This window comes from Ixodes scapularis, unplaced genomic scaffold, assembly GCF_016920785.2.
Source record: "Ixodes scapularis isolate PalLabHiFi unplaced genomic scaffold, ASM1692078v2 PGA_scaffold13__105_contigs__length_92229423, whole genome shotgun sequence".
Lineage (NCBI taxonomy): Eukaryota > Metazoa > Arthropoda > Arachnida > Ixodida > Ixodidae > Ixodes > Ixodes scapularis.
This window is the reverse complement of record NW_024609839.1, coordinates 85,148,765-85,176,673: the sequence shown is the minus strand read 5'-3', so window position 1 is coordinate 85,176,673 and position 27,909 is coordinate 85,148,765. Positions and strand designations below refer to the sequence as shown.

General features: G+C 44.9%; 2 protein-coding genes across 2 annotated transcripts in view; one reads left to right on the top strand and one right to left on the bottom strand.

The window, feature by feature from the left end:
* Positions 1-27,909, top strand: part of LOC115319169 (guanylate cyclase soluble subunit beta-2) — a 111,922-nt gene that overhangs the window by 16,943 nt on the left and 67,070 nt on the right. The gene's annotated exons all lie outside the window — the stretch shown is intronic.
* Positions 22,012-22,539, bottom strand: LOC115319170. Its single transcript, XM_042290013.1, has one exon. It carries the CDS (start codon positions 22,537-22,539, stop codon positions 22,012-22,014), a length of 528 nt encoding a protein of 175 aa, XP_042145947.1.

Below are 27,909 nucleotides of genomic sequence, written 5' to 3'. Positions count from 1 at the left end.
CGACTTTTTTTCACTTGCCTTCGAAAAATATCGGTTCAACATGAATACAAATCAATGAGCCTAGCTTTCTGCTGAGTAAATTGTAGCACAAAGTTAGTCAATAACTGAGAATGACGCTGTTTTGCATCACCTTTCAGGATGCGAGGCCGTCCCGTAACGTCTTATCCATTCAAACTGATGGTTTCACAGTAACACAACTTTAACGCCGATTAAGGAATCTTTTTAAAATCGGACAATTTTCCAACCCAACAATCTCCCAAACTTTGCTTTCAAACCTGACAATATGCACACTTAAAAATCTAAAATATACGAATTTCAAACCATAAAATTGCTCCGAACTTTCTTTTGTTAAATGTTTTCAAGTATTGATTGCGGAAACTTTAGCACGACACACGTGTGTGTCTCTTAAGCTCAAAATCGCGTGATATTACGATCCGCGTTTCGTCCCCGATAAATTCTGACGTTCTTTTCGCGCATTCCTCGCTGCCGAATCACAGCGCAGAAAGAACAGACGATGCTCGTTCTGCGCTTGATGCGCACAAAAGAAATTTATGAGGAATGTATACTTTTCAAATCTCTTCATTGCGCCACGATGTCTGTGCAACACGCGAGTTTCTCACACTGCACCGACTGCCAGCAAATTCCAGTACCCATGCGCAGGCGAAAGTTGGCGTGACCATAGGCATCCCCGCTAACCGACAGGTTTTCCGACGAAACCGATTTCTGCCGGGCATTGCGCTAATAGTCCCACTAAATTACGTTTCCGAGAAACGACCATTCTTCCATATAGGTGCTTACAATAATTGTCGCCAATTTTCTAAAACTTCGTCTAAAATTGCACAAAACGTCATTTTGCCCTAAAAAAATCTCGTTAAATTAGTTTGGGACGAAGCAAGGCGATATTGCCGGAGCTTTTAGCTGGCACCTTATCAAAGCTGAGGAAGTCGCGTTTTCGAATCGTAATGCTTGCCGCACTAAGTATCAGATCTCGACGCCCACAAAAACAAATTGGAGAATCAGGTGTCGGTATCTCGAAAGGAAGCGTACTTAGTGACTCTAAGGCATTCGAAATATATTGGTTGATTGTTGCACTATTCCAAAGAAGGCTCGTTAAAATCGTGTCACAGCTCAGCGTACTTATAAATTACGTACACAAGTTCTAATAGATTGTTCAGTTTGAACATCTCATATTGGTTACGCCGTGAACGAGGATAAGGTTTGAAAAACGCGAAGAAAATCAAAGGTATTTTATCAATCTGCCGGGAGCTAACATAGACTTCGGACGTAATTCGCGCCAAGTTGGATGGCTGATTATCTGCACTTTATAATTATGACGTGTTAACAACAACAACAACAACAACAAAAAAGAGCAACAAAATCACAATTTTTTTTCCCGATAATTCGCAGTGAACAGTGATAATTATTTTGAGACTGAAAAAGAGCGCGTTGCCTTCTTCATCAACCAAATGAAGGCTACACCGCCCCAAAACATTATTTTAAGGCTCGGAGTGTTGAACCGGGTGGGCTGGTAATAGTTTAATGCAATAAAAATAACGGCTAAAAAAAAAAAAAAGCGAGGACCTAAAAAAACAAAAAAAAAAAAAAAACATTTGAGACAAGACAACTGCTGTTATCCTTTTGCAAGTGTTCCATTCGTGGTTCTCGTTTTTTTTTTTGTTTTAGCTTTTATTTCTACTATAGTAAAATATCTCAAGGCTCTTTAATACAAAAGCGCCAAACCAATCGATTGTTCTCGCATATCAAGACGCCAGTGACAACACCTACGCGATTGTCACGAATATGAAAGGTTAAACATAAAATATTCTATGCAATCCGTTTAGGGGTCCCTAGCATCTAAATCTTATGCAATGGAAAAAAAGTAAAAAAAAAAAAAAGAAGCTAGTAACCCTATTCCTTACGTCTATATCCAGCGCCCCCGCTGCTTCAATTCTGCGTACTGAGATTCATCCCCGCACGCGAACAAGTGCGAGGCGCTATATAACACCGATCCAGAGAAAACTGAACAAAGAGGAGAAAAAAACGAGAATTTTTCTTTTCTCGAGGGAAGGTAATTCGAGCCTCCCTCGATCGACTTTTTAAACGGGTGCCACAAAAGAACGTCACTGCGGCAGTTTCGCTGGAGATAGAGCGAAACCTGTGCCTCTTTCTCTCGCTGTAATTGAATCCGAAACCATTCTTTGGTTTAAATAGAAAAAAAAATGGCAAAGAAAATGAAGAAAAAAAGTAATAAAAAACGAAAACAAGCGGGGGTAACAGAGGGGCACCCACCACTGACGAATCAGAGTCATCCTAGAGTTCAGCGACCGAATCGGGTTCGTGCTAGTGGACTGGGGACTAAGCGATTTTCGAACGACTAGGCTTTTTTTTTTTCTTTGTGTGTGTATTGAGGGGGGCGTAATCGCTGCTGGTGGTGACGAAACGTGGGTGGCGGGAGAAGGACCCCGAAGAAGTATTTTCCACTCAGTCAAGCGAGAAGCGAACCATTCGCGATGGGGACGCAGAACTTCAATTTGATCTCCATCTATAATCATCAACGCAGGTTTCGACTTGTTACAACTCGTAATTTAGATTCGGGCACTGCCCGGTGTTGTTTTATTTTTATTTATTTGAGTGATCGTTGCCGGTGGATGCGATGGTCGAACTGACGGCATGCAAAAACTTCACGCGCAAACCGGACCCAACGCCGTCGCTGGCCATGAGTCTCGTTAAAGTTGGCTTCTCCTTCTTTAGAGGCTTATCGAGGAGGTGCACCCTTCGCAGGGGCAGACAAGAACGGGAATGCCAGTCGATATCGATGACCTTGGATGTGTTATTTTTGCCATTCGTTCCACCAACCATTTCAATCTGTGACCGGAACTGAAATATTTTTGTTTAATTTTGATTCAATCGCTTGTGTCCCAATCGCTACATGCAGGATTTCGATCTGTGATTCCTGTGAAAACTGCACCTCTCCATATCCAGGATGTTTTCACACGGAATGTGTTTATGCGCTCCATCTCATGCGAAAAGCGTCACGCCCAAGCATAAAGAAAAGCTGTTACACGGAGGCCAAGACAACATAAATCACACATAAACCTACATCACGCAATTCATTAGCGTACAAAGCAATATAGAAGCATACTTAGCCCCAATAGATCAAACTTCGTAATTTTCGAGACTTAACTAGCGGAACAGCGGGGATCGAACTCCAGACCGTGCGATCCGCAACCCGACGACCTCGGTTGGCGCCTCTACAAGGAGGCGAACGGGAGCGCAAGTGGCTGACCTGGGTATGACTTAAAAGATCCTGCGGTAGCGAGTAACTCGCGGCGCGAGCAGCTGGTTTCCCATTGTTGAAACGCAGCTCCTCACTTGATCTCAAAACATCACGGGTCCTGAATACATTTAAAATTGTCTCGGTTATTCATAGTAAACCTGAGAAATACATGAGTGTGTCGCGCTTGCAATGCGCCCCAAACCACACAAAGCATTCTGTAACCAAGCATAACAAACAATAACGTACGCACAATGCAAGCACGACATATTTTGTGTTACCCGGGTTTGTTTTTTTTTTTTTTTTTTCAGAATGATCGAGAGAAGTCACTGTTTTATGAACTAATTTCTTTTTAAACGGGTCACTAGGAAAGTAACAATATATTTTCTTGTTCAGGACGACGTTATCGGTCACGTCGCGTGGCAGGACACGTCTATAACGTATTAACAAGCGAGCTGGTTACTACGACACTAACTAATTAATTTTTGTTTTTAAATATTCGTAATCGCTGGTACATTTTAATCGAATTTGGGGGTTGCACGTGCCGAACCTACCAAGCAAATTTGACCCACCCGAGCGGAGGTCCGGGGATTAATTTCGATCACTCGGGAATCTTTCAATGTGCAACCGGAATCTCGGTCACACAACGCCTTCTCTGCCATAAGCCTCCGTCGGATCGCGGGCACTTCGACCGGGATTCGAACCCGACACCTGGGAATCCATAGGGCCGCACTTTGCGCATTCTAATGAAATGTCTGTGAGCCTTTCCAGCGCTTGTCACTCATGTGAAAAATTCCCAGTCACTGAACCGTAGACTTATGTGCGACGTCTGATATCCCGCAGAGGAGAGCTACTGCGCTTACTCAGAGAGCGTTGTCCAGCCGAGTAAACACAGATGGCAACGCGCAGATGATAATTGTTGGAATGATCCGTCTTCAAAAAAGGCCGTAGCCTCAGCTAATTGATTTAAAACAGATCTAACCTGAAGTGCACTGTTCAGTGGCAAACTTCAGTTCTCTACAACTAAAAACACCGGAAACAACAAAAAAAGGTTATTATTTTAGTAGATATTGAAGCGTGACTTGCCGTCTCTTTCAAGCTCGTTTCTCAATGATATGGTGATTGTGCTATAGTTGTTCGTCAGCATTCACCGCCGGCTCTAGCAGCGGCTGCACTACAACCTTTCTACCCCCCCCCCCCCCCCCCCCCCCCCCGGGGCCACCTTCAAAGAAAGGTTTTAAAGAAATTTCAAAATGCCCCTTTTCCTTTTCCCCTCTCTCCCAAAAAAGTAAAGGTGGCATTTGGAGCGCTGTAGCATTTCCTTCTAGTTAGTGTTTGTTTCACAAAATGTGCCTTAAAAATCATTTCGTGAGAAGTTACATCTTCAATCTACACATCATCTTATCACGATCACCAACATGAGACGGACATGCTTGATGCGACACTCCAACATTCCCCCTTTCAAGTTCATTATCACCGCTGAACCAAGCTCTTATGCAACGTGCTTCCAGCGTCTATGCTATTCTTATCTGATGGCGTCGCCTTTAAAAAAATTACTTAAAAAGTGAACCTTCTAGCATTTCAATACCAGGTAATTATTGTTTTATATATTGTCATACTTAGTAAATCACCCCCCCCCCCCCCGTCTCTATATTGCCCTAGGGATGTGAAGGTAGTTGAAACAAACAACTAAATAAATAAATACATTTCCATTGGATTTTGTTTCACTGGATTTCCCAAACCAACATCTAAACAATATCCTCCCTTTTCGGGACAACTTAATACTCGTTACTCGCACAGCTGTCACGCTGGAGTGGCACTCACTCAGGCTTGGGGGCACCAAAGCAAGGGCTCAACGCATAGCGTCAAAGAAGAAAGGCTGAGCGCCAACGACAAAAGAGTCAAAACAAAATCCACTCAACCGACCTCATTTCGGGCCACACTATCTTCCCCACTCGACGCGACGTCATTCCTTGAGAGCCCGCTCTCGAGGCAACATTATATACCGCCCTTGCCACGAGGTCGAGGCTGGCAACTGCCGCTATACTTCGTTCTCCCGTAAGCTGACAGTGCGATGGAAGTTACGGGCTCGCCCAGCCAATGAACCGCCTCATTTGGGTCATCTGACTGCGCTCCCCACGCTTGAGGATGAGGGAGGAGCGGGATCAGGCGGTAAAAGATTGACGTACGACCTGCCCGCTGAGGGAGTAGCTTCCACCGCACTCTAAGTCAAGAAGGGAACGGAGTCTAGGAATCCTCGTGGTAGACTTCTGCCTGCGCGGCGACTCGCCTTAATCCCCGCGGTTGAGATGCGCATTTTTCTCGGCCAACTGACTTCGTCGCGGGGGACAAAGCTTTGCCGGCGAGAGGTGTCAGCGGAAGAAAGTTGGAGGTATGCCAGGTGTGTGTTCGTCCGCTCCCGACGCCGAGAATTAGGCGCGACTTAACGCGATATAAACGTTTCGAATGAGTCTGGACGCGGCTCAGAGACTCTATCTAAAAAAAAAAAATTGGTCTTGGTGACACGCGCAAAAGATGCACACATATAAAACTCTCATCACGTCCGACACGTGAAAAAAAGAAAGAAAAGAAATAAAGATACCGCGAATTTCGTTTTATTTTTTTCGTACGTTGGTTTTAGACTACACTTTTTCTTTAAAGCTTCGCGTTGTCTGCTTTGTGTTGGGGGAAATTTTTAACGGAAAATGTGTTTATGAGCCGAATTTCGCGTGAGAAGAATTACGCACGACTATAACGAAAAGCCGCCACACGCAGACCAAGTGAACATAAAGCGTGCACAGCTCATTCGAGACAATGCATAAACATACAGAGCACATAAAAGGCATTCTTAGTCGTCGTAACCAATTGCACTCGATTATAATTAGGGAGATTTACCGAGCGGCGCAGAGGGTGTCAAACACCGAATCGTGCGAGCAGACACCCGACGCCTTTGCTCGCCGCAACAAGAAGGAGGCGAATGGCTGCGCAAGCAGCTTCCATTAAGCGCGGACCAAGGGGGTCTGTGTCACGTGATGAGACTTTGGAAAATAGTATATTTAATTTCATAATACACGGAGTGGTTGGCTTTAATTCGATCAGATCTATTAAGAAAAGATGCCGCGAAAGGTGCATTGACGTGGTCAGTGGAGGTGAGTTATACGACCAGAAGAACGTATTATAAGGCGCTAATCGTCACGTTAAGTCGGATAATTGATTATATGTGTTCAACTTTTCAGTTAGGGAAAGTAAACAAATGGGTCTAAATAGAAACTTGGTGAGCATCATCAAAAGCCACTAAATTAGTAGATTTTAGATATACTAGCGCACATGTGATGCTGGCGGAGATAGGGAAGTGTGTGTGTGTGTGGGGGGGGGGGGGGGGGGGGCTGGAAATGCAAAAGGTGGATAAGAAATTTAAAAAAAATAATAATAAAAAAAGCGAGCGCGTGGAATGTAGATATTATAATCGGGACATGCGGGTTGGTTAAACAATTCGGATATTATAGGAATGTCACATAAAAGGACAACCAGACACGCTTCCCTATTGGCAACAACATGTATTCACCTCGACGCCTGCATTTGCACAGGAAAGGGGGACAGTGTGGTAGTAGAGAGAAGGAGGAAAAGGTGGAATGGGGAGGACAAGTGAAGGAGCATCGAGACAACTGTGCGAGGGGGGGGGGGGGGGGGGCACCTCCGAGGCTATCAGTTGGATGTCACAATTAGGGAGACGGCAACGACGAGCTCTGGGCTGAGAAAGTTAATATTATTTCGAGATAGATTGCTGGAGGGACCACTTATGCTCTCATTTCTCTGTCATTTCTGGAGTGCTTGTCAAACGCCTTAGTAATTTCACGTCCCTGCCTCGACTGGTGTTCACCGATCCTGGTCGTTGAGGACTTGTACCCGAAAGAAATTCGATTACTTCTTCCGGGTCCCACCTAAGCCCCACCGGCCTCTCCGATCAAGTTGACCGTCTTCTCAGGGCAGGATACCTAAAATATCTTCACGAATTGACCATCAAAAGGCTGGACACAGACCTCGGGCCTTGACACAAACACTGTTTTCTCCTGTACATTTAAATTAGAATCTATCTGCAGCAAGAAAGGCAACAACCCCAATCAAGTAATAATAATAATAAAAAAACAATAATCCAGCTACGTTTTGTTTTTGTGACAACGTATGCATGTATTTCATGGTATCCTGCGCTGCACGGTATATGGCACGAACGAGGCGCTGTTTCATCGACCGTCTCCGAGAACACGACAATGAGGTCAAGAAATCTATAGCCGAAACCGCGGCGCCAAGTCACCACCCCATTGTCAAGTGCGACCGCCGACTTCCGCTTGACCACTAAGATCGGTGGACAAAAGTCGAGACAGGGTTGTGGGATTATTGCAGCGTTTGCCGTGTACTGCAACAGTGACAACATAAGTCGTCCCTACATCAATCTATGTCAAAAAGAGATTAACTTTCTCATTCCAGAGCTCATCGCCGTCGGCTCCTGAGCTGTGACATCCATGAACCTGTTAGCCTTGTGAATGTACCCCTCGCACAACTCTTCCACCCTTCCTAACCCTTCCACCCTTTCCCCTCTTTATCATCGCCCTCCCCTTTTTCTCTGCAAATAGAGGCGTGCAGATAAATAAATGTTGTTGCTGATTTGGAACCGTCTCTGTCCGTCCTCTTAACGTCACGTTCCTATGATATATCAATATCCGAATAATACCTTTTCGGGACTCAGAAACAACAAAGCAGGCGCACCAACATTTCTACAATAAATTAACTGTTTTAGCTAGGGTGCCCTAGTTTTAGCTCTTTTCTGTGACGTTCAGAAAGAGTCTAGTTGGACCCATATGTTAATCGTCATAAAATAATAGGTTAATGAACAAATTTCAGCTAATCATTTGACTCATCGTGACAGTTCGCCCCCACCTTGCCGTACAATTCCCCTGCACAGACCGCGTTAGTGCACCCTTTACGGCTTCTCTTCCTTTTAATAGACATGCTCGAATTAAATTGAAACACCTTGTATGTATTAGTCGTATAAACATTAATGGTTCCTTGATATGTGTCTTGTATTTTGTATGAAATACTCCTAAATGCCGTAAATTAAATGAAATTAAGAAAATATAGAACTATTGCACTGCCGAATTCGATACAATAAAAAATAAATGTGTATTTTCTTAGACGAATACACGGATGGTTTGATGAGTACTCAGTTGAAAATAACTGGTGCTTATTTACAGAAAAAGGTTGAGTCACTTATGAGTGCTCATGCGCCGCTTCATACGATACCATCCTCACGTCAATCGCCTCGGTATAGTGTTACGACGATCAATGCTGAACAGCCTATCATCTAGCTGCCGATTTGTATAAAAAAGAAGTCGAAGAGGTGAAAGCTACTTTTTTCAACAGTACATTAGTATCCATGCAAATAAATAATCCCCGTCAATTTCTGAGAATTATTAATCTCACTACTTGTGCCGCTGTAGCGCTCAGGGATAGTGACGGAGTTGATGTACCAGATGACGTGTGCCCTTCAATATTGAATGATGTGTTTTCTAGTTCTTTTACAATGCCCCCTAGCTCGAACTATTCAGTTCTTCAAGTATGTGATTTTCTGCAAATATTTCCAGTCTAGCATCATCTTGTCCAAGCAATTTACCCAGTCACTTCGACAACATGTACTACCTAGAGACTGGAAGTAACGGAAGGTGACTCCTCTGCTCAAAGGCGATTATAAACATAAACTTTTACATTTTCGTCTCATCTCCTTAACTAACATTTTGTGCAAAATCTTTGAACATGTCATTTATTCCAATCTTATTAACTATTTCGATACGAACTCTTCTTTCACCTATACACAGCACTGCTTCCATAGATTTCATTAATGTGAAACCTAACTTCTTACTTTCACTTATGACCTTCACGCCACTCTAGATCAGGGTTCCAGGACTGACTGCATATTTCTAAATTTTTCTAAAGCTTTCGGGAAGGTTCCTCACGTGCTTCCTCTTCGTAATCTTTGTAACTTAAGCATAGATTATAATGTACTCGCTTGGATAAAATGTTTTTTAACAAACCGCACCCAATCTGTTCAGGCTAACGGAACCAGTTCATCACCCTCGCACGTTAGCTCCGGTGCCCCAGAAAGTTCCGTACTCGGCCCACTCTTATTTATTATTTCTTTTAACCACCTTCCGGCTCGTGTCTCCTCTTTCATAAGCCTGTATGCTGACGATTGTCTTATCTATAAAGAAATTCTTAACAATTTTGACACCTCCGTCCTTCAAACTGATATTAATAATGTCACTCATTGGTGTGAAAATGGGCTCATGGAACTTAACATTTCTAAATGAAAATCTATGAAAGTGTCCCGTCAAAATAACACCTGTCCTTCCTACTACCTCAATAATTCAATTCCGTTTTTAGAGCGCAGCTCTTAGGGGCCCGTTCCCGGCTTGAGCGGCGTCGGCGTCGCCGTCGCCGTAACCAAGGTCATCCCAAGGTCACGTGACACCCAAAGTCACGTGACCCCCCCCGAAGTCACGTGACACCCCCCAGGTCTCGTGACCACCCCCAGGGTCACGTGACTTCGGGGGGCATCCGCATCGTCATCGTCACAGATGACGTCATCAGTGACGTCACTGATGACGTCACCGACATCCGCATCGTCATCGTCATCATCGCTGATGACGTCATCGGAGTCCGCATCGTCATCGTCACTGATGACGTCATCAGTGAGGTCACTGATGACATCATCGGCATGGTCACGTGACTCCCCAAGGTCACGTGACCCCCCAGGTCACTTCACCCCCAGTACCCTTCCCTCCTCCTCCTCAAGAGCTGCGCTCTAATTCGGTGTTACAGGGAGTTGTAAACGGCTTTCACTTTTTTTTTGTTTCCTCCTATAAATATCTTGTGGTTCATCTAGCCAATAACCTCTCCTGGAATATTCATGTCTATTATTTTCACTAAAAGCACTTATCAATTAGCAGGCTTTCTCAAGAGAAAATTTCGCCGACTTTTGTGTTTCTAAAGCTTCTTTTACACAAAACATTTAGTTCGCTCTAAACTGGAATATGCAGCTTCTATCTGGGTCCGCGGTATCACCCTTGTATCTGCTGTTGAGGCCATTCAGAATCGCTGTGCTCGTTTCATTATTTCAAACTATTATGGCACAGCCAGCGTCACCTTCATAAAAGTATTTTGATTCATACATAACCTTTTTTTTGTAGAAAATTCTCCCGTGTATGTCTTTTTCACGAGATTTATCACTATAATTTCACCCGTCGTGAAAGATTGTTTATAGAACCATATGACGTATCCTCACGAAGAGATGACCAGTTAAAGGTAGGCATCTCCCATTGTAATACCTCCTCATTTAATGCTTCCTTTTCCCCCCAAACCCTAATAGATTGGATTCGCCTTCCCGCGCCGATAGACTCAATAACTGATGCTGCTGATTTTAAAATTGCGAGCACTAATTTTGTTGTTGTTGCTTATTCATTGTTCCTATTTTTCCCTGGTTCGTTGATATACTCGTATGCTTTTGTGTTAAAACTCACTCTTCCCTGTAATGCCTTCGGGCCCTGAGAGAAAATAAATTAAATGAAATAGAACGATATGAAGGCACGATGTCTTTTCCAAAACTTCGTTATACCTCGGGCTTTCGATTCTGGGAACGGATTAGAAAGGACGCTCCCACCAACCCCGTAATTCATTGCACCATCGACACGACATCAGCCGCGCTTGGGAAATCGAAAACGGCTGAGGAAGAAAAAAAAAAGGGGGGGGGGGGGGGTTCGGAGGTGGATCAAGTTCGGTATTCTGCGGGACTAAGGCGGTTCCGGGGAAGCCCCTTTCTGGGCCCGGATCGGGTTTCATCCTCCGCACTTCGCTCGACGGAGCAGAAAATACGACGCAGCGTGGGCGCCCCTCAAATACGCAGAGAGAACCGATGAGACAAGGCAAGGCGTAAGACAACATCATCGGAGTCGAGACTGATGGCGGCTGCGTAGTGCGGCGACAACGATCGGAGGAGAAAGCAAACTTGTGCAGGGTGCGGCCGTAAGGATTAACACATTTGGCACGCCTTGAAATATTAGGATCCGAAACGTAGATACCTGAATTTGGGCACACGAACGTAGTTTCGCCAGAAGTTTTATGTCTATTTTTTTATAACTCAGTTTTGAGGCAGTGAAATATTAAAAATAAAGCAAAAGCGGAGGACGTATTTTTTCTATGGCCTATACCAGCCTGTTTGTCGTCTGCACACTTGTATATGAACTCGCACCTGGGTGGCTTGCTGAGCGCAAAAAAAAAAAGTTTAAAAATTACTGATATTAGAGCTGTCTAGCGATTAAACCAATGATGCGGCAGAGAATAAGGCGGCTCTTCTTGCGATTGTCGGCACTCCCCGAAACAATTATCGCATGAGCTCCTCGTTTCTTTCTTTATCGCCCACGCTTTAAGTTTTTACTTGTTTGTTTCGTTGTTTTTGCCACTCTGTTCAGTCACACCTACACATTTACCATGCGGGGCTACCGTATCTCGGTGATCTTGCAGTTTCTCTGATAAGGCCACCTTTTTTGAACAACAAAAAACAAAATAAAAAAACGCCATTTTTTTTTATTGCCGAGTCACGCACCGAAGATTATTTCGGAGCTGGGAGTGTTAACTCCAGAAAACAACAGCGGCATCAGCTGCCAGAGTGAGCCGGTAGATGTCGCATGCAGTCTCTCCGGCCACCGCTCCCGCGTCATATTTAACAGTTGAGTACACTGTACGTTTGGAATTCGAATTTTGCAGGGTGCGTCAAATGTGTTATTCCTTACGGCCACACCCTGTACGTAACTGGCGAGTGTCGCGCCACGTGTGGCCAAGAACGAAGATAATGCCACGGTAGGAAACATCCGTAATAATCTCGCCGGAGAAGCACCAGCGAGTTCCGCCGCACTGTCTACCGGCGAATGAAATGGCCCGAGGAGCTCAGCCAGCGCGCGAATAAATCTCCGAGACCATGGTCCAACGTACAGTCATGGTCAAATCAAATCAAATCCGAACAGTGGAGCGCGTGGCTTCCTGAACATATAGAACCTTGTGGGGGAACTTGCTGGTGCTTCTTTGGTGAGATTATTACGGATGTTTTCCTCCGTGGCATTATCTTCGCTCTTGGCTACGTCTAGCGCGACACTCGCCGTTTTGATGGAAGGCTCATCCTTGAATTGCTGCTCTTCGTCACCGAAGGGCCGTTGCGAACTTGCGATCGGGTGCAAACGAGAGTACGCAAAATTTGGCATTGTCATCTGTAGAGCAGAGTGATCTCACTGCGCGTTTTCTGCTTTGGTCAACGCAGGTCGTCTGTTATTGAAACGCAACGATTGCATCAATAGCTCTCGGCCACCAGTGCGAGCAAATTATGGAAAAAAGACGCCTTTTCTAAACGGAATTGGAAGGGTTTCCATCGAATGACTAAGCGCAATCTCTTACATTAATGCGCAGCCCCTGCGGCTGCGCCGTCAGTCTCCGCGTTGACACGAATTTCCGTAAAAGAGCGACGTCATTCTCGAAGAAAACCACTTAAGAGCAAAACGTAAAGGCAGCGACGTTGGCCGTGACTCGCAAAGATAAAGTTTTTCGAGATTAATAATAATAAAAAAAAAAAAAGATTGACCGGTTTGTTTCTTTAAATGCTGCTCAGATCCGCCACTATGTGGCACCGTAGGTAGCAGCGGGTTGCCGTTTCGTTGTTCTTATTTATTTTGGCCATGACTGTACACCCTGCCACAGGACAGGGGGAATCAGATACACTAGCCCACAGGCACAGGCAAAATGCAGGTGGCGGTGGTGGACCTCACATTTTGCTCCTGGTCGTTCAGCTCGAGTAATAGTTGCACGCAGTTGCGACAACTTGGATATTGCTGAAAAAACAAACTACGGGCACGTCGAGCTTACTGGAAACTCTCTTCATACCGTGCGACTCTTTGTGGACGTACGGCAAGAACACCGGTCTTGAAGTAGGTGTCTGCCTTGCCTCGGAACAAAATGGCCCCCAAACCGCTTGACCAAGGACTCCATGACGCCCACAACAACCTCCGAATGGAAGCCGGCATTGAACAATCTGTTGATCTGCGTTAGGAAACTATCGCTGCACCTTTGATAGTACGACTTTGAAAAGGAGGCACGAAGACCAGACAGTGCGATAGCCCTGTTCACAAACTTAGAGTGATGCGAGTCATAACCATGCAAGGACCAGGCTGATAAGACTAACAACGAACGTTAAGATCCAAACATTGTAAGACTCCCTCAGTCACTTGAGCTTTAGGCCCGGAGAACAGCCCTTGAACGTGCGCACCATCCAAGAAACCCCATTCTCACCTTTTGAGTTCTCATTGGGTTTCATTGAGGCACTATTAGGTAATCCGCCTAGCTTTTAGTTTTGACCTACTAAATTGGAAAGTATGAAATGCTTTTGAACATAATCTCCTAGTCCCAAAACATTTGTCCCTTCGTTCGTGCATTTTTCCTGTAATTTAAGTGTGGAAATTGACGTCACTTGAGGTATGCCCTAGTTTGAGGCCCGTTCACACACTTGCGACCGACTGCGACCGGCTGAGACAAGACCGGTTTCTAAGCCTCTTGCGACAGATTACGACCAGATACGCTGCTGCGGATCCGGTTGTAAGCCGTCACACGAGGCTTAAAAACAGGCCCTGTATCCGACGGTCGTAGTCGGTTCGAAAGTGCGTGAGTGGGCCTTTCCTTTCTTCGGTAAACTTAGCGGGGGGAGATTTTTGTCACGTGACTTAAACCGCAATTCAGCTTTTCTTCTAAATTTAGCGAGAAAACTCCCGAAATAACGGTTTAATGACGTTTTTTTTAATACTTAAATCCATGAATCATAGGACTTTGAAGATAAAAGCTCGCTGCCAATTGTTTAACCTACAACGGAACCCTGATATTCACCTTGGGGCGTACAGGGTTCCTGCTGTCTGGATATGCGTACAAAGAGTCTGGGTCTTAACGTGTTTACGTTCAGGTTACGTCTTTGGCCAGGGTAACCTGGTGAAACAACATATATAGTATCTCCGCCACAGCAGCAGCGTTCCCTCGCGGGTGGCTCCCCACTCCGATTGGCTGGCGTGAGCGGTCACGTGACCATTGCGACAACCAATGGCGTTCTCTTTTTTGGAAGTCGCGATATTTTCGTCAGTACATGTACGACGATTGCTCCAAGATTTACCGACCCAGAAAACGTATTCCGCCTATGATGATTTTGTCAGGCAGGACCAAAATATATGTTTTCTATTTTTATGATGATTTTGTCAGGTATAACAAAAAGAGTTGTTTTTTAGATTTTAAAACGCTAGACTTAATCTTTTCGTTCTGTTTATATTAAATTTGCGCAATACTTTTATATAAACAAATTCGTACGAGAGTGTTGGCTCAATTGCGTTTTCTGGTTTCGTTCTCTTTTTTTTTTTTTTTTTCTTAACTGACGTCAAGATTATTCGTTGAGTGAACTATGGCATCGAACACTATAATTTAGTTTAAATGGGTACAGAAACCGAAATTTAAAAAAAAAGAGATATATATATATACGGAAAGCTTTCCAAAATGAGTGAAATATGACCTATGATATTCGTAAATTACTATCGCACGCTCGTATTTTGATCGAATTGCTACATTTTTTGTTTCAAGCGTCCGATTTTAGCGAGCGCTTCGAAATCGGCCAACGAGGCGTGCGATGCGTCATGGGAACTCCGTCGCAATCGTGACGTCAGGCTAAGCAGCACAGCCAAAGGCTGGCGTGATTATGAGCGCCGCCACGGCGGTGGCTTTTGCGTGTTACCATCTCGCGTTTCGTAGGATTGTACAGCTGCGCGGCGAACCCGCCGTGAAGTATTCATTTCGGCGCCCGTAGTTCGCGGTGCGTTCCGTCCAAGGTGCCTTCAGCGCAAACGAAGGCACCCTAGCTGCGCCATGATCTATGAACTCTAGAGCGACGAGGATTCCAAGGGGAACTCATAAAAACGCCGCGAAGGCGAGTTGTCATTCTCGCACATGATGACGGACAGGCGATTCGGGCTAGAACCGTACGGGTTCAACCCTTAGTGTTTGAACAGCGCAAAGACGACAGGAAGATAGAAGAGAAGAGGACAGGACGAGCGCTGTCCTCTTCTCTTCTATCTTCCTGTCGTCTTTGCGCTGTTCAAACACTAAGTATGAACCAACTAGCCCACCGCAGTACCTTGTTGGGTTCAACCCGTCCGCTGTTTCATCTTCTGAAGCTGATGAGGACACGGCAGGCAAAGCTATGCATTGCATTTGATAATGACTGGTTAACCTGGAGGTATGCGGCGCTATTAGGTGTTTCATTAAAGATAATCGAAGCGAACTTTCCAGTTTGCTTCGATTTTCGTGCGTTTCGCTGAACTCTTCTGCGTTACTTTTCTTTAAACAAAATACTCAACACAACCCCAGGTAGCAACCGAATATTCTTGGCAGGAAAACCCGGAGTGAGGACACTGGGTCGCCTTTCGTTGTCCTCATTACGAAAATGATCACCGCACAAGAGATCGGTTTTCACCGGCGCTCGCATGAAAGACGACGGACGCTCGAGACGGTTCCGCATGCTTCGGAGTTTCTCTTCGTTCGGAAGCCCGTGGGTGGGCGTCTCGCAATCGAGCGCGATGTTGCCGCAGCCCTCTTCGCAAACGTGACGAATAAACGCAAAAACAACTCGGCGGTACCAAAACAATCGCGCGGCGCGCGAACCAGCGCGAGCCACCTACCTAGGCAACTCGGCCACTCGCCACCTTTACGTTGCCTCTTCGCGATTGCGTACCATTGCGTCATTGCGTACACAGCTGGGGTATCTCTATGAGTACTGTGTAATGCCGAGGGTGGCACCACTGCATGACGAGAAACGAGTTTCGCCCCCCCATTACCGGGTGCCAGTGGGAATTCGTTTGATTCGTTTTACATTTACTATTCTCGCGTTTACAAACGAAAGACTGATGTTTCTCAGGTGCTGATGCGACGTGGTATAAACCTAACCGATAAAATGAGCCCTAAAGTTCCGTTTCGTGCCCCTTTAAACGCTTTTGGTTTTCAGTCTGAGTGAAAGTAGCGCAAATGTTGGCCACACTATGTCGCTGACGATCCCGCCACGTGGGCGGTAGTGCTCCTGTTACCTGCACGATTCGGCAAATTAAGTCAAAAGTGAATCGAAATGTGGCACGTTCGATAGAAATCTCATCCGGCTATTTATTTGCCGAGTAAAACCAAAAACGCATTCGGACATACACGGTGCCCGCGTATTTATAGTTGAACAAAATGCTTGTGGTATCCTTAGCTCGTTGTCGCGGCGTGGTTAGATAGATAAGTAGTTATTCCCGCACGTTACCAGCAAACTTATGAACAGTCTTTTGTCGTAAGAGTATTGGATAGTACACATTGCGTTCTTGGATCCTAGAATTAAACATTAAGACATCTTTCGTTTTTCAAGTTCGAGTGCATCCGATCGTCAGATCCGATGGAATCAATAGTGTCAGAAGTGCACCGTCATGGCGCTTGTCGTCTGTCATAGCATTTTCTATCACCCGATAAACCAATCGCACAAGAAAAGCTGCGCAGGATCAGACTTGCGCGGTACTCGTCACGAGTAATCAAATTACTGGTGATCAGTCAATTTCCGCAGTAATTTCGTAGTCCATTAAATACGTTTATTACAAAGTACTCGCGAGAGTAATCTTGTTACTTTTGGAAGTACTAAAATGGCTCGTAACCGTCACTATTTTTTCCGATCCTTTTTAATTGCGTCCGTTTTGTTTCCACGAGTTTCCTACCAAGTAATCTTTGAACCAAGCCTCCGACAGGAAGACGGTTTACCAAAATCGGTTTGATCAAGAAGATAAGTAGTTTATCAATCGGTGATTATAATCCGATAATGGACAATATGAAAGACCCGTCTTCGTACCCGCTCGGAATATTTGTCGTTTTGAAAATCTGAAGTAATCAGAGAAGTAACAGTCTATTACTTTTCTTCTCTAGTAATTAACTAATCTAATCGCCTACCTTTTAACCTAAAGTAATTGTAATTGTAATTCATTACAGTTTTTTTAAAGTAACTCGCACGAGACTGTGCAGGATCAGTTCTGACACCGCTGGATTGATTCCATCGTATCTTCGCAATGGCTGCTTTCGGAATTGGTGTGGAGCGAAGCATAGTCGGATACCGACGGAGCTGCACAGACTAACCTGACACAGGACTCCGGTCATTTGCGTGTCGAGCCTCAATATAGTTGTTTTGCCCTTTTCGGAGAGAAGACAATTTATTCCGTATACTGAGCGGCCATTTGCACCGCCATTCGGACTTCCTTCCATTCTATGCGGGGTCCAGGAAGCCGGTTTTGTTCGCCATTGACTTCCAGGACACGGTTCGGAGCACTAACGACATTTCCGTTCTTCGCGCGCTTATTTCTGCCGCATTCGACTACGGCTTCGGAGACTATTGTAGCACTTTCTTTTCCAACATCACGTCCCGAAAACAAAGTTCATAAAAATGCCACTCCACAAAAAAAAAAAAAAAAAAAAGAAAGAGAAGAAGAAGAAATAAAGTGGAACGTAGAAGAACGGGCTCGCCACTCTCGATACGGAGCGGCAACCTAAACTCCGCAACCAGCCCGAAAACATTTTTACTTTCTTCACGACCAAATTCCTCGTTTTCGTAAACATTACTTTGTCGGCGTTTAGACGCGTTGTGGCCATTATTGTAATTCGCCACCTCGCCCGACCGTCTCGTTTTCTACTAATATACTTGTCAAGAGTTTCTTTTTTTTTTTTCTTTGTTGTTTTTTGTAAAGCCAGGTTAGATGAGAAACGAGAATGAACTGCCGGAATCCGCGCCGCGTTAGTCCAGTCTCAGTCTCAGCGGCTGAGAAGGCGCGGAGAGAAAAAATAATAATAATAATAAGAAAGAAATCTCGCGGATCTCCATTTTCCGGTTGGCAGCTCGGAATCATTGCCTTTTCTCGAAGACGGTCGGAACGAGGAAAAGGAAAGGTCACGTGGCAGACGCGAGCCGAGGCATCGCAATTATGGAACGTTCCTCGCTTCAGGAAGCCGCGTTCTCATCTCGCCGAGTTCCGCTCGCTTGGCCCTCCTTGGTCAAGCAGCGGGCCGATTCCTAGCCGCACGTTACCGCGAGATGCAAAGGCGGCAGGAAACGCGGCTATGCGGGTGGAAACTGGGGGAGAGGAGGTAATGAAAGCGGTCTTGGGCGAGCTCTTGTTGGAATGATGAGACGCCAAGCACGCCGCAGACCCCGGCGTCTGGCGCTGTGCGTTCGCGTTGGAGCAGTGAGACAAAGGCAGATAGCTTTGCGTCTACCCACTAAACATTCCAAGCGGAGCTCGACGCTCCCAAGTCCTCGCGCGCTCTCATCTCGTCCCCTTTCTCAAGTTCTAACCGTCTATGTTAAGGCGTATTCTCCTCAAGAATCTCTCGTTCACTCCTTCGCGCTGGACCTGCCACGCGAAAGTATAGGGTGTCCCAATTCACCAGGCTCGATCTAAGATGGACCGTAAAAATCATCGCTTGCAAGTAGCTATCTAAACATTTCGTGAAAGGTGTATTTCACCAGTCGGTATTTTTCTTGTAAAACTACAAAGCGTAGCTCTCTTTTTGTAAAAAATAGGGCCAAGAAACTTGTCAGGGTCAACGGCGGGGGCTACTCAGACGACCCTGTCGAGTAGCGGGGCTGGTTTGGCGTTCGTAGAGGAAAAAAACGCGTGTCCATAACGACGGGGCTTTTGCTGTTAACGGATCTCGTCTTCGTGTCGTCTGCTTTCTTCCGCTGGTCGGCAACACCTTCGGAGGCTGCTCCCGACGCCATCTATCAATACGCGCTCCAAACGCACCCCGCAACTCGACTCGGTCGTCTGCGTCGCAGTCCGCCGTTGACCCTGGCAAGTTTTTTGGCCCTATGTTCTACAGAAAGGGAGCTGCTTCGTAATTTTACGAGACAAAACCGACAAGTGAAATACACATTTGACGAAAAGTTTACATCGCTACGTGCAGGCGCCGATTTTTACGGTCTATTTTAGATCGAGAATGGTGACTTAGGGCACCCTATATATTATGTGGAATAGAATGTTCACACTAAAGGCTGAACCGCATGTAAGCGATTTAGCGAGCGACGACGCGAACGACGCCAACAGCGACGAGAGTCAGTGACGAGCGACAGAGATTTCTCACTGTCGGTCGTCGCCTCGCTCGGTTTCTGGGATTTCTAGAAAACGTCGCTCATCACCTTGGTCGCTTGCTCCTGTCGTTTTTTCGCGGTTTGCGTCGTTGCGCGAGAGATCGAGCGACAGCGAAGTGGGTCGCCGTCGCTTGTCTCAACGCTCGCTAAATCGCTTACATGCGGTTTATAGACCTTTCCAAAAAAAGTGCTCCTGGCCGGTTCCATTTTCAGTGTTGGTGCGTATGGCGCGTGACTTGCTCGCTTTGCGAAGCGGCGAACATGCGTGTGCTGGGGTGAGCCGATATCACGCTCTTCTGAGGACTTGTAAATATTGCAATGGTGTATACTTAAGCGTTCCGCGCATGCGTGACGCCAGCGTAACTGTGGTTCATAGGAGGCAGGTGTCAGTTCACGGGACAGCTCGTGCCGCCTCTTGCTCTGCCCAGAGCCGTGTATACAGAGTTTGGTCAATGGGAGGCGCGGGCAGAGCCAGGGCGTGCACCAGACGCAGAAAGTGGGCTTGACATGTTCTCTTGGCCAACCAGAAGCCGAAACGAATCCCCTAGCGGTGGTAGCGAAAAACTGTTTTGGTCGTTTCAGTAAGCGTGTAAGAGTTAAACGTACTAACCCTTTACGGTCGAAAATAGGGTGTACGTGATGTTTCGACCATGATCACGCAGAAAGATGTAACAAATAAATGCGCCGCTGAACTGTGTTTTGCTCGCACAGAGTGTGACCGCTCGGAAGGCCGATTCCCGGCCCTCGGCGCTTTGCGTACGAATTATGCCGATCATTCTGCTAGTCACACTCTTCCACCGTGATTTTGGATGACCGTGATTGAGACGTCACGTGCACCATATTTTCAGTCACCGAGAGTTACTCCGACGCACTTATTAGGTTTGTTTTTCGCGACCACCGCCGGGGTCATATTTCCGGCTTCTGGTTGGTCGCATTCGAATTTGCGAAGACGCCCTGGAACACGCCCAGCCCACTTTCGGCCAATGGCGCCTTCCCGTTTGTCTCCTATACTTCCCATCGAATGGTCAAACTGTCTACATATACGGCTCTGGCTCTGCCCGCTCAGACCCTCAGCGCGGTCATCGCGCGTGCAGAAACACCACGTTGCAGCAGGGGTTGTGAGATTGCTCTATTCTCTTGCTGGATGTGGAGTGGGTTTAGACATAGCCACCTCTATACTAACAAAGCCTGGCAGTTCGACGACCGAGCCATAGAGTGCCCGGTCGCAGATTTGAAGAGCGAGGATCTGGTCGCACAGAGCACCAAAGAGCCATTTCTCGCGGAACCTGGCTGTCAGCGCACAGCTTTTGCAGCCGCCAAATCCCGAAGAACACTTGTTCGCTCGGGAGAAGTGCGTTTCGGCGTCTCGCCGCGACGGGGCGCCAGTCACGTGGCTTTCCTCTCATCCGTTGTCTGCCGCTCCAGCTTTTCCATTTCGGTGGCCGCTTCTCGTGGCAATCTTCTAGGCTTTGTCAGTATATAGGAGGCTATGATTTAGAGTGATAATTCTTTTTTTCGGTATATCTTGCGCGTGCAAGCACGCGCTTGAGCAATTACCGCTGAAAGTTCTACTGCCCGTACATCCAACGAGAGGCACGGTGTCCGCAAGCGGACACCATGACATGTTGACAAAACAATAGGCGCACGCCACAAGCATGTGCGAACTACGTTTGTTTCACACATATATGTGCTTCGAACATGTCTAAAAACAGTTTTTGTACGACCAATGCGACCGTCACACGAGGAACGCCTCAGACAGTCTCTGCAGACTGTTCTTTGTATGACGTATTAGCGTGAGGACCATGGAGCGCTTTTGGTTCGCTCCAAATCCACCGAGGGAATTCCTCATGCGGAGCGCAAGTTCGTCTGCTTCTTGCGCAGGAGTTGAAGTGACGTCAGAACGACGCCGAGCTGTGATTGGCTACGACTGAAGGATAGTGGGTAGACCTCAAAGCAAGCTACCACGAGGTCCACCCACTATCCTTCAGTCATAGCCAATCAGAGCTCAGCGTCGTGCTGACGTCGCCACAACGTTTGCAAAAAAAAAGCAGACGAACTTGCGCTTCGCATTAGACCTACCGAATTCAAAAGACAATAAAACTCGTTTTTTTTCGGCTTATGTAAATAAATTACGCATCGCAGGAAGCTGAGTGTCGGCGAAAATGGGACGTTAGCGGTGGCGATGGAACGTGAAAGTTCGAGAGCATAGTTATCTGCATCGAGAGATCAACCAGAAAAAGGAAAAAGTTTCTATGAGCCGACGTCCAGTTATTTATTTATTTATTTATTTATTTAATATACCCTTCAGCGCCCAGAGGCATTACAGAAGGGGAAGGGGGGGGGGGGGGCACATAGAGCCAGAGGAAAACAATAAACGAACTCTAGGTTTTGTGACATAAAGTTTGCTGGTGGAAAGAACAAGAAGAATAGTAAGCATTATACAATTATTAATACATTTGACATATCAGGAGATAAGGTACAGGCACTCTTCAATAAATCTGGAAAAAAACACATTGTTGGATGATACCATGACAAGCGACTCGGGTATACAGTTCCATTGATGAGTGGTAAGAGGAAAAAAAGAGTGTTTAAAGATATTAGGGCGGCCCGAATATTCGCGAAGCTTATTCTGATGATGTACCCTGCGTGATATGAAGTGAGGCAACTGAAGGAACAATCCCCTGTTTATGCCCGTTTTGTTATTATAAATGTTATGAAAGACTTTCAAACGTAAAGCGGATCTTCGGCATTTTAGCGGCTGCCAACCAAGACAGTCTTTTAGGACACTCGACCTTACAGTATAATCATAATTTCCGGTCACGAATCTCGCTGCTCTGTTCTGAACTCTTTCAAGGTCGTCACACAGATACTGTAACTGGGGATGCCAAAGTACACAAGCATACTCAAGAATGGGCCTTATATTTGTCAAATACAATATCTCCTTAACGTTTGGAGGGCAGTTTCTAAAATTGCGTCGAAAAAAATGCAACATACCAGTCGCTTTAGCGGTTATTTTGTTAATATGGGACTGCCAAGATAACCGCTCTGTAAAGGTTATCCCAAGATATTTTACCTCTGGGGTAACGGTCAGCGTAGTGCCATTCAAGCTGTATAAGAAAAGCAGTGGTTTAGTTTTCTTTATGAAGCGCACATGATGACATTTATCAATGTTTAGATTCATATGCTAAATTTTACACCAGTCTGAAATGCGGTCTATATCCCGTTGCAAAGCAGTGCTATCATCAGAGCTCTGAACTGATCGATATATCACGCAGTCGTCGGCATAAAGACGAATACTTGACTCTATACCCATGGTAATGTCATTAATCAAAATACCTAATTATTGGCAAATCGAGTAATGACAATGTGAGCTCTTGTAGCCTTCACGAAAAAAAAAAAAAAACATGTCAACAAAAAAATGTTCACAAATTTTTTTTTTTTTTTGCTTACATAAATGTTACAGGCGTCCAAAATGCCCTTTCTTTACTTGGCGGATAACAAACTAATAAAAGTCGGCTTATAAAAAAAATATGATTTTTTTTTGTTTTATATGTTATTGCTGATCGCTCCTTGAACGCTGCATTTAGCTCCTTTATACTGCGTTTCATGTACTATACGACTTCGGAGAGAAAAGTCGCTGGTAATTTCTTATTTTTTTTTACGACTAAGGGAATTTTGAGATACATCAATTACTATAAATTCGTCGTAAAACTGTGAGTGTGAATAAAAAGTTTACTCAGACTTAATATAACAAGGTAATAACAAAGGGTACAGGCGTTTCGCCACCTATACAGGTGGCATCTTCAGTATACACTGACACAAATGAGGAGAAATCGACCTCGCCTCATTTGTGTCAGCGTATACTGGAGATACCACCTGCGTGGCGAAACGTCTATACATTTTTGTTATTACCTTGTTATGTTAAGTCGGAGTAAACCTTTTGAATCATGAATTCACCCGGCTTTTGGAACGTTTTTGCACTGTGAATGGGGAAAAGGACGGTACAAACATAAACACGAAGCTTCAAAGCCTCCAAATTTGCATTGCGGAAAACAGTGCGAAATCATACGAAGAACAAAGATTTGCTTTGGCCCTCGTCTTCAATAAACTGGAAGGTTTCAAGTGTCCGTATTTGCTAGAGAATTATGAGCCATTAGCAGTCGTACAAAGTATTAAAAAAACTTATTTGGTTCTTAATTTCTTTAGCCAATCAATCGACCAATGTCCGCATTAAACTTGTTCGTCGGTCTCTTTGATTTGATCCTATTATTGATATTTTCGCGTTTTTATTTCAACGTAGAATGCGTAAAAGCGGAGGACTTGGCACTTTCAGCGTCACGTTAAGAATAACTATACCAAAAGAATATTCTAGTGCGATACAAAAAAATTATTCACAACGTATCGCTTATAATTGAAATCAAAATAATGTCTGCAATGGTAAAACAAAAGAGTTTCCAGTTTTGGGATAAATTATGGCAGTCGCAGTCCCGGTTGCCTTCACATTTTTTTTAAGGTTGCTTGTACGTTATAAAAAAAATAAGATGAAAAGAATGGCGCGCAAGTAGTGGTGCGTTTTGATGAATTAATCTTTCAAAAAATAAAACTTTCGCAATGATAAATGACGTCTTATGAAAATATCGAGAGGCACGTGCCGTGCCCTTAGAACTTAGTACGCGCATAATTCATTAAGTGCAGCGTGCTCCAGATTAATCGTTCTTTTTTTATCGCATGTAAGACCTTTTGGGAGGAGTGTTACGCGCACACCTCTAGAAATAGACGCAGCGGGTTGCCAAGCAGCAGAATACTGAAATGAGGAACAAACGCAGCCGTAACAAATTGTTAATTAATTACTTCCAAAACTTATCAAGAAACTCACTAAAAAAAAAACTCTAGCTGATGTTATGTTGATTTCAAAGTCAAAGAACTGCGTTGTAAAAACTGCCGAGAAACGGCAGGCTTTGTGCAAACGGAAATTGAACACATATTTGTCTTTATTGTTTGTTTAGGCACTGCGTGTAATTGGGTGAGTGGGTGAAGACTCAAAATAAACAAAACAGCGCAAAAAAAGAAAAGAGGAGTGAACAAGTAGAGTAAACAAAACAGCGCTGTGTATGTGTCCTCGTCGTCTGCTTATTCTAGTTTTTTTTTTTGTTTTTTTTCGAGCTGTTTTATTTTTTGTTTGAGCATGTACCCGGTAAGAAAAATTAAGAACATATGTAAAAAAAAAAAGGAACAAAATCAGCGAAAAAGGAAGAAGTCTTTCGGGGCGCCGGAACTCGGCTACACCGGAAATGACAATCGCGTAAAAACCCGCTCCGTCAAGACAGAAAAGTGAAACAAGAAAACATGTCGCGTAAGTATTTCTTTTTTTAATTGTGTATTGATTGTTGGTTTACCTCCACTGGTTTTTACCGATTTCACAATTAGGAAACTCCAAAACCAAAAATTCGAAGCATTTTTTTTAGTAAATAGCCAATTGTTTTTGTGTTTTTTTTTCTTTTTTTGCTTTGTGTGTGGTGGTTGCATAATCCGGAGTATTTCATTGCTGCGTTCAGCATTCGGCACCTTATAATATTGATGTTGCGAAACAATAAAACAAATACGCTACCTAAGTAACGCAATATTCAGAAATGGCGTTAATCTGTCGCTTTTTGGCTTTACGGTAGCGTATTTCGTGAAAAAGACAATTTCGCGCCCACGGTGTATGCGTCGCATTTCAGCTATGAATAGGTAACAATGTACCTTATGAATCCCAAATTTTACATGCCTAACCCTCGTAATAATCGCAATTAAAAATTCTAGAGCGTTCAATCCTCCATACATCGTCAGCGAGAATTTGTTGTTACATCGGAAGCATCTCCGAATAAATATATTTATATTTCAACAGCAGGTTATGTTAACATTTTCGATGGGTTACCACACTCAACTATTTTATTTCCTTGTGCAGTGCACGCTCCAAAAAATTACGGGTTCCAGAAGCCGCCGACTGAAAAGCACGAAGAGGTCCTTGGTTCGATACCAGGACCAGGCAGATTTTTTTGGTGACGCACCGATAAGCTAGCTGTGTTTGAAGATTTGTGTTTATCCTTTGTCTTCCTTCTCCAGGGATTATTATCGTCATTCTTATCCAGCTGGCTTGCACCTTTGCATTAATTGCCTTATTATCAGGCATACGTTGTTTGTGGAGTCGAAGTTCAACGAGCTTTACTTTAACCGGTTGTATTAACTTGCAGTCTATCGCGAACAACTCTCGTTAATTCTCGATTATTAGGATTGAGTGTGTGTTACCTCGAGGACCTGTGGGCAATGTGATATTAAAGCCGCCATCATACTGCTACTACATCGTACAAAAGAGAGTCTGCACACATTGTCTGGGGCTTGTTTGTTCCTTGTACGACGTTCACACTGGTCATACAAAACTTGTGTGCAGAGATGTTCGTGAGGCGTGTCCGCGCAAAACTTCTTGCATCCTGTCTGTAGCAAACAGCGTGTGTCTTTTGTTTGGTTGAGGAGAAGTGCGACCGATGATTGTATATACGCATTCATGCTGTCGAGTTATCTCTGGACACATTGTGGGAACTTGGAAGACTAACTACTCTACCGCAGTTCCTGAGTAACATTGGCAACACCAGCTTCGTTCGATGTAACTGTACCTCCTGCATCGGTGCAGAAAAGGTTAGGGTGGTGTGCTTCCGGTCGTATCTCAAGACACATACCGGAAGTAGACTGCCCCACACTTTTCTGCACCGGTACAGAAGGTGTAGGTAAATTGAACGAAGCTACTACCTGGTTGACGACGGGCGAAAATCAGCGTTGAGATGTTTGCTAGGGACGTTTAGCAAACTGTTACCGTGTTCCGCGTACTGTGTTTTGTCCCTTGTTTCGGGTTTACAGCTATGCACAGTACCGGAGCGTTTGAAGCGTGCTTTTAAGCGCGCGGCCGGGTGGTACCGTGAACGCGAGGCGCGCGCCTAAAAGCATGCTTCAAAGGCTCCGGTAGTGCGATACGCGGAACGCGGTAACGGTTTGATAAAAGTCGATGTTAGTTGCCGCTATGCACACTGGCTGATGTTTCTTGGACAGAACACGGTGCTTGAAAAAGGTAGTTACAAGGCGGTTTTACGTGACGTATGCCGCGGGATACAGTTATTCGACGACAATTTCGTCAATAGACCTTTTTTCCCCGATAAACCTCTGCCCATGCGCAAACGATGCCCCCTAAACCCTGCTTTCTGTCCACGCCGTTTTCGGAGCGCACCGTCCCACACGAACAACATTGTCAACACTCATCTTTTGGGCGTATTCCGTCTTTTTCGAGAATTATTTTTTGAGCATCGCTCATATGGAGTGTGAGAAACAATAAAGACCGATAGAACGGTACGATGCCAACGTGTTCTGATAGGTGGATGAAGGTTCAGTTGGCCTTAATTTTTTAGTCTTAAAAAGGTTCATTGTTTGCCTTCTACTTAAAAAAGAAAACAACGAGTATTCAATTCTACCACAGCAAGGGGCAGTGCAACGATTTTAACGTTGAAAGAATTTGCAACTTGTATTTTATATTGTTTATCTTGGCACAAGTGGGAGAAAACGCGACACCTTCCCCTGAAATACTGTAACTTTGTTGCGTAACCGCGAAAGAGAGAAAAAAAAAATTTTCGGGCTGCCGCTGCATGTGGCTGTCATCGGAAGTCCGATGTGACGTCACTCGGAATACAGAAGATGCGACGCCATCTACCCGATGTCAACAAAACCATTTCCTCTTCCCCGCCACTCTCCCCAACCTTCCCGTGGCGAACCGTACTTCGTCTCGGTCGTTCGCCTCGACCTTCAACTATGTCAAGCGGGTGGGATGCTCTGCTGTAGCCGAATCGGACCTTGAAAATTTTATAATCGCGGAGGGAAGGCTGGGGGTCCCGAATATAAAACCGAACGTGGCACTCCAAGTGACGTCACTGATCACGTCACTCGAAAGACGGCGCCAATTAAGGATACCTTCCGTTTGTTTTATATTTTCAATGAAAACTAACGAAAGCAGGGAAAAATTGGTTTTCTGTACTTTATTTTATGGATGACAGGAAACAATTTTCGTTGCCCCCTTTTAAGCTGGTGCTCCGACTCGGATCAGATGACTTGGTTTGTCAATAAAACCACTTAACGTGCTCCTGGCTCCTGCTCACACCAAAAACTTCCCCAATAAAAAATCGTTCGCACGCGATCAAAATAAAGAAAAGAAAGGCATAAGAAAAAAAAAAAAAAAAAACCACCAGCATGAATGTAGACGGCTTGACGGAAGCAAAATGGTGTTTCGTGAAATTAGCCTATATTGCAAGTTGCACTTATAAATGCTTATCACGTCTTTAAT

Bases quoted from the DNA above. Each gene is read 5' to 3' on its own strand.
- LOC115319170 (XM_042290013.1), bottom strand. From the start codon at position 22,539: ATGTTGCATTTTTTTCGACGCAATTTTAGAAACTGCCCTCCAAACGTT.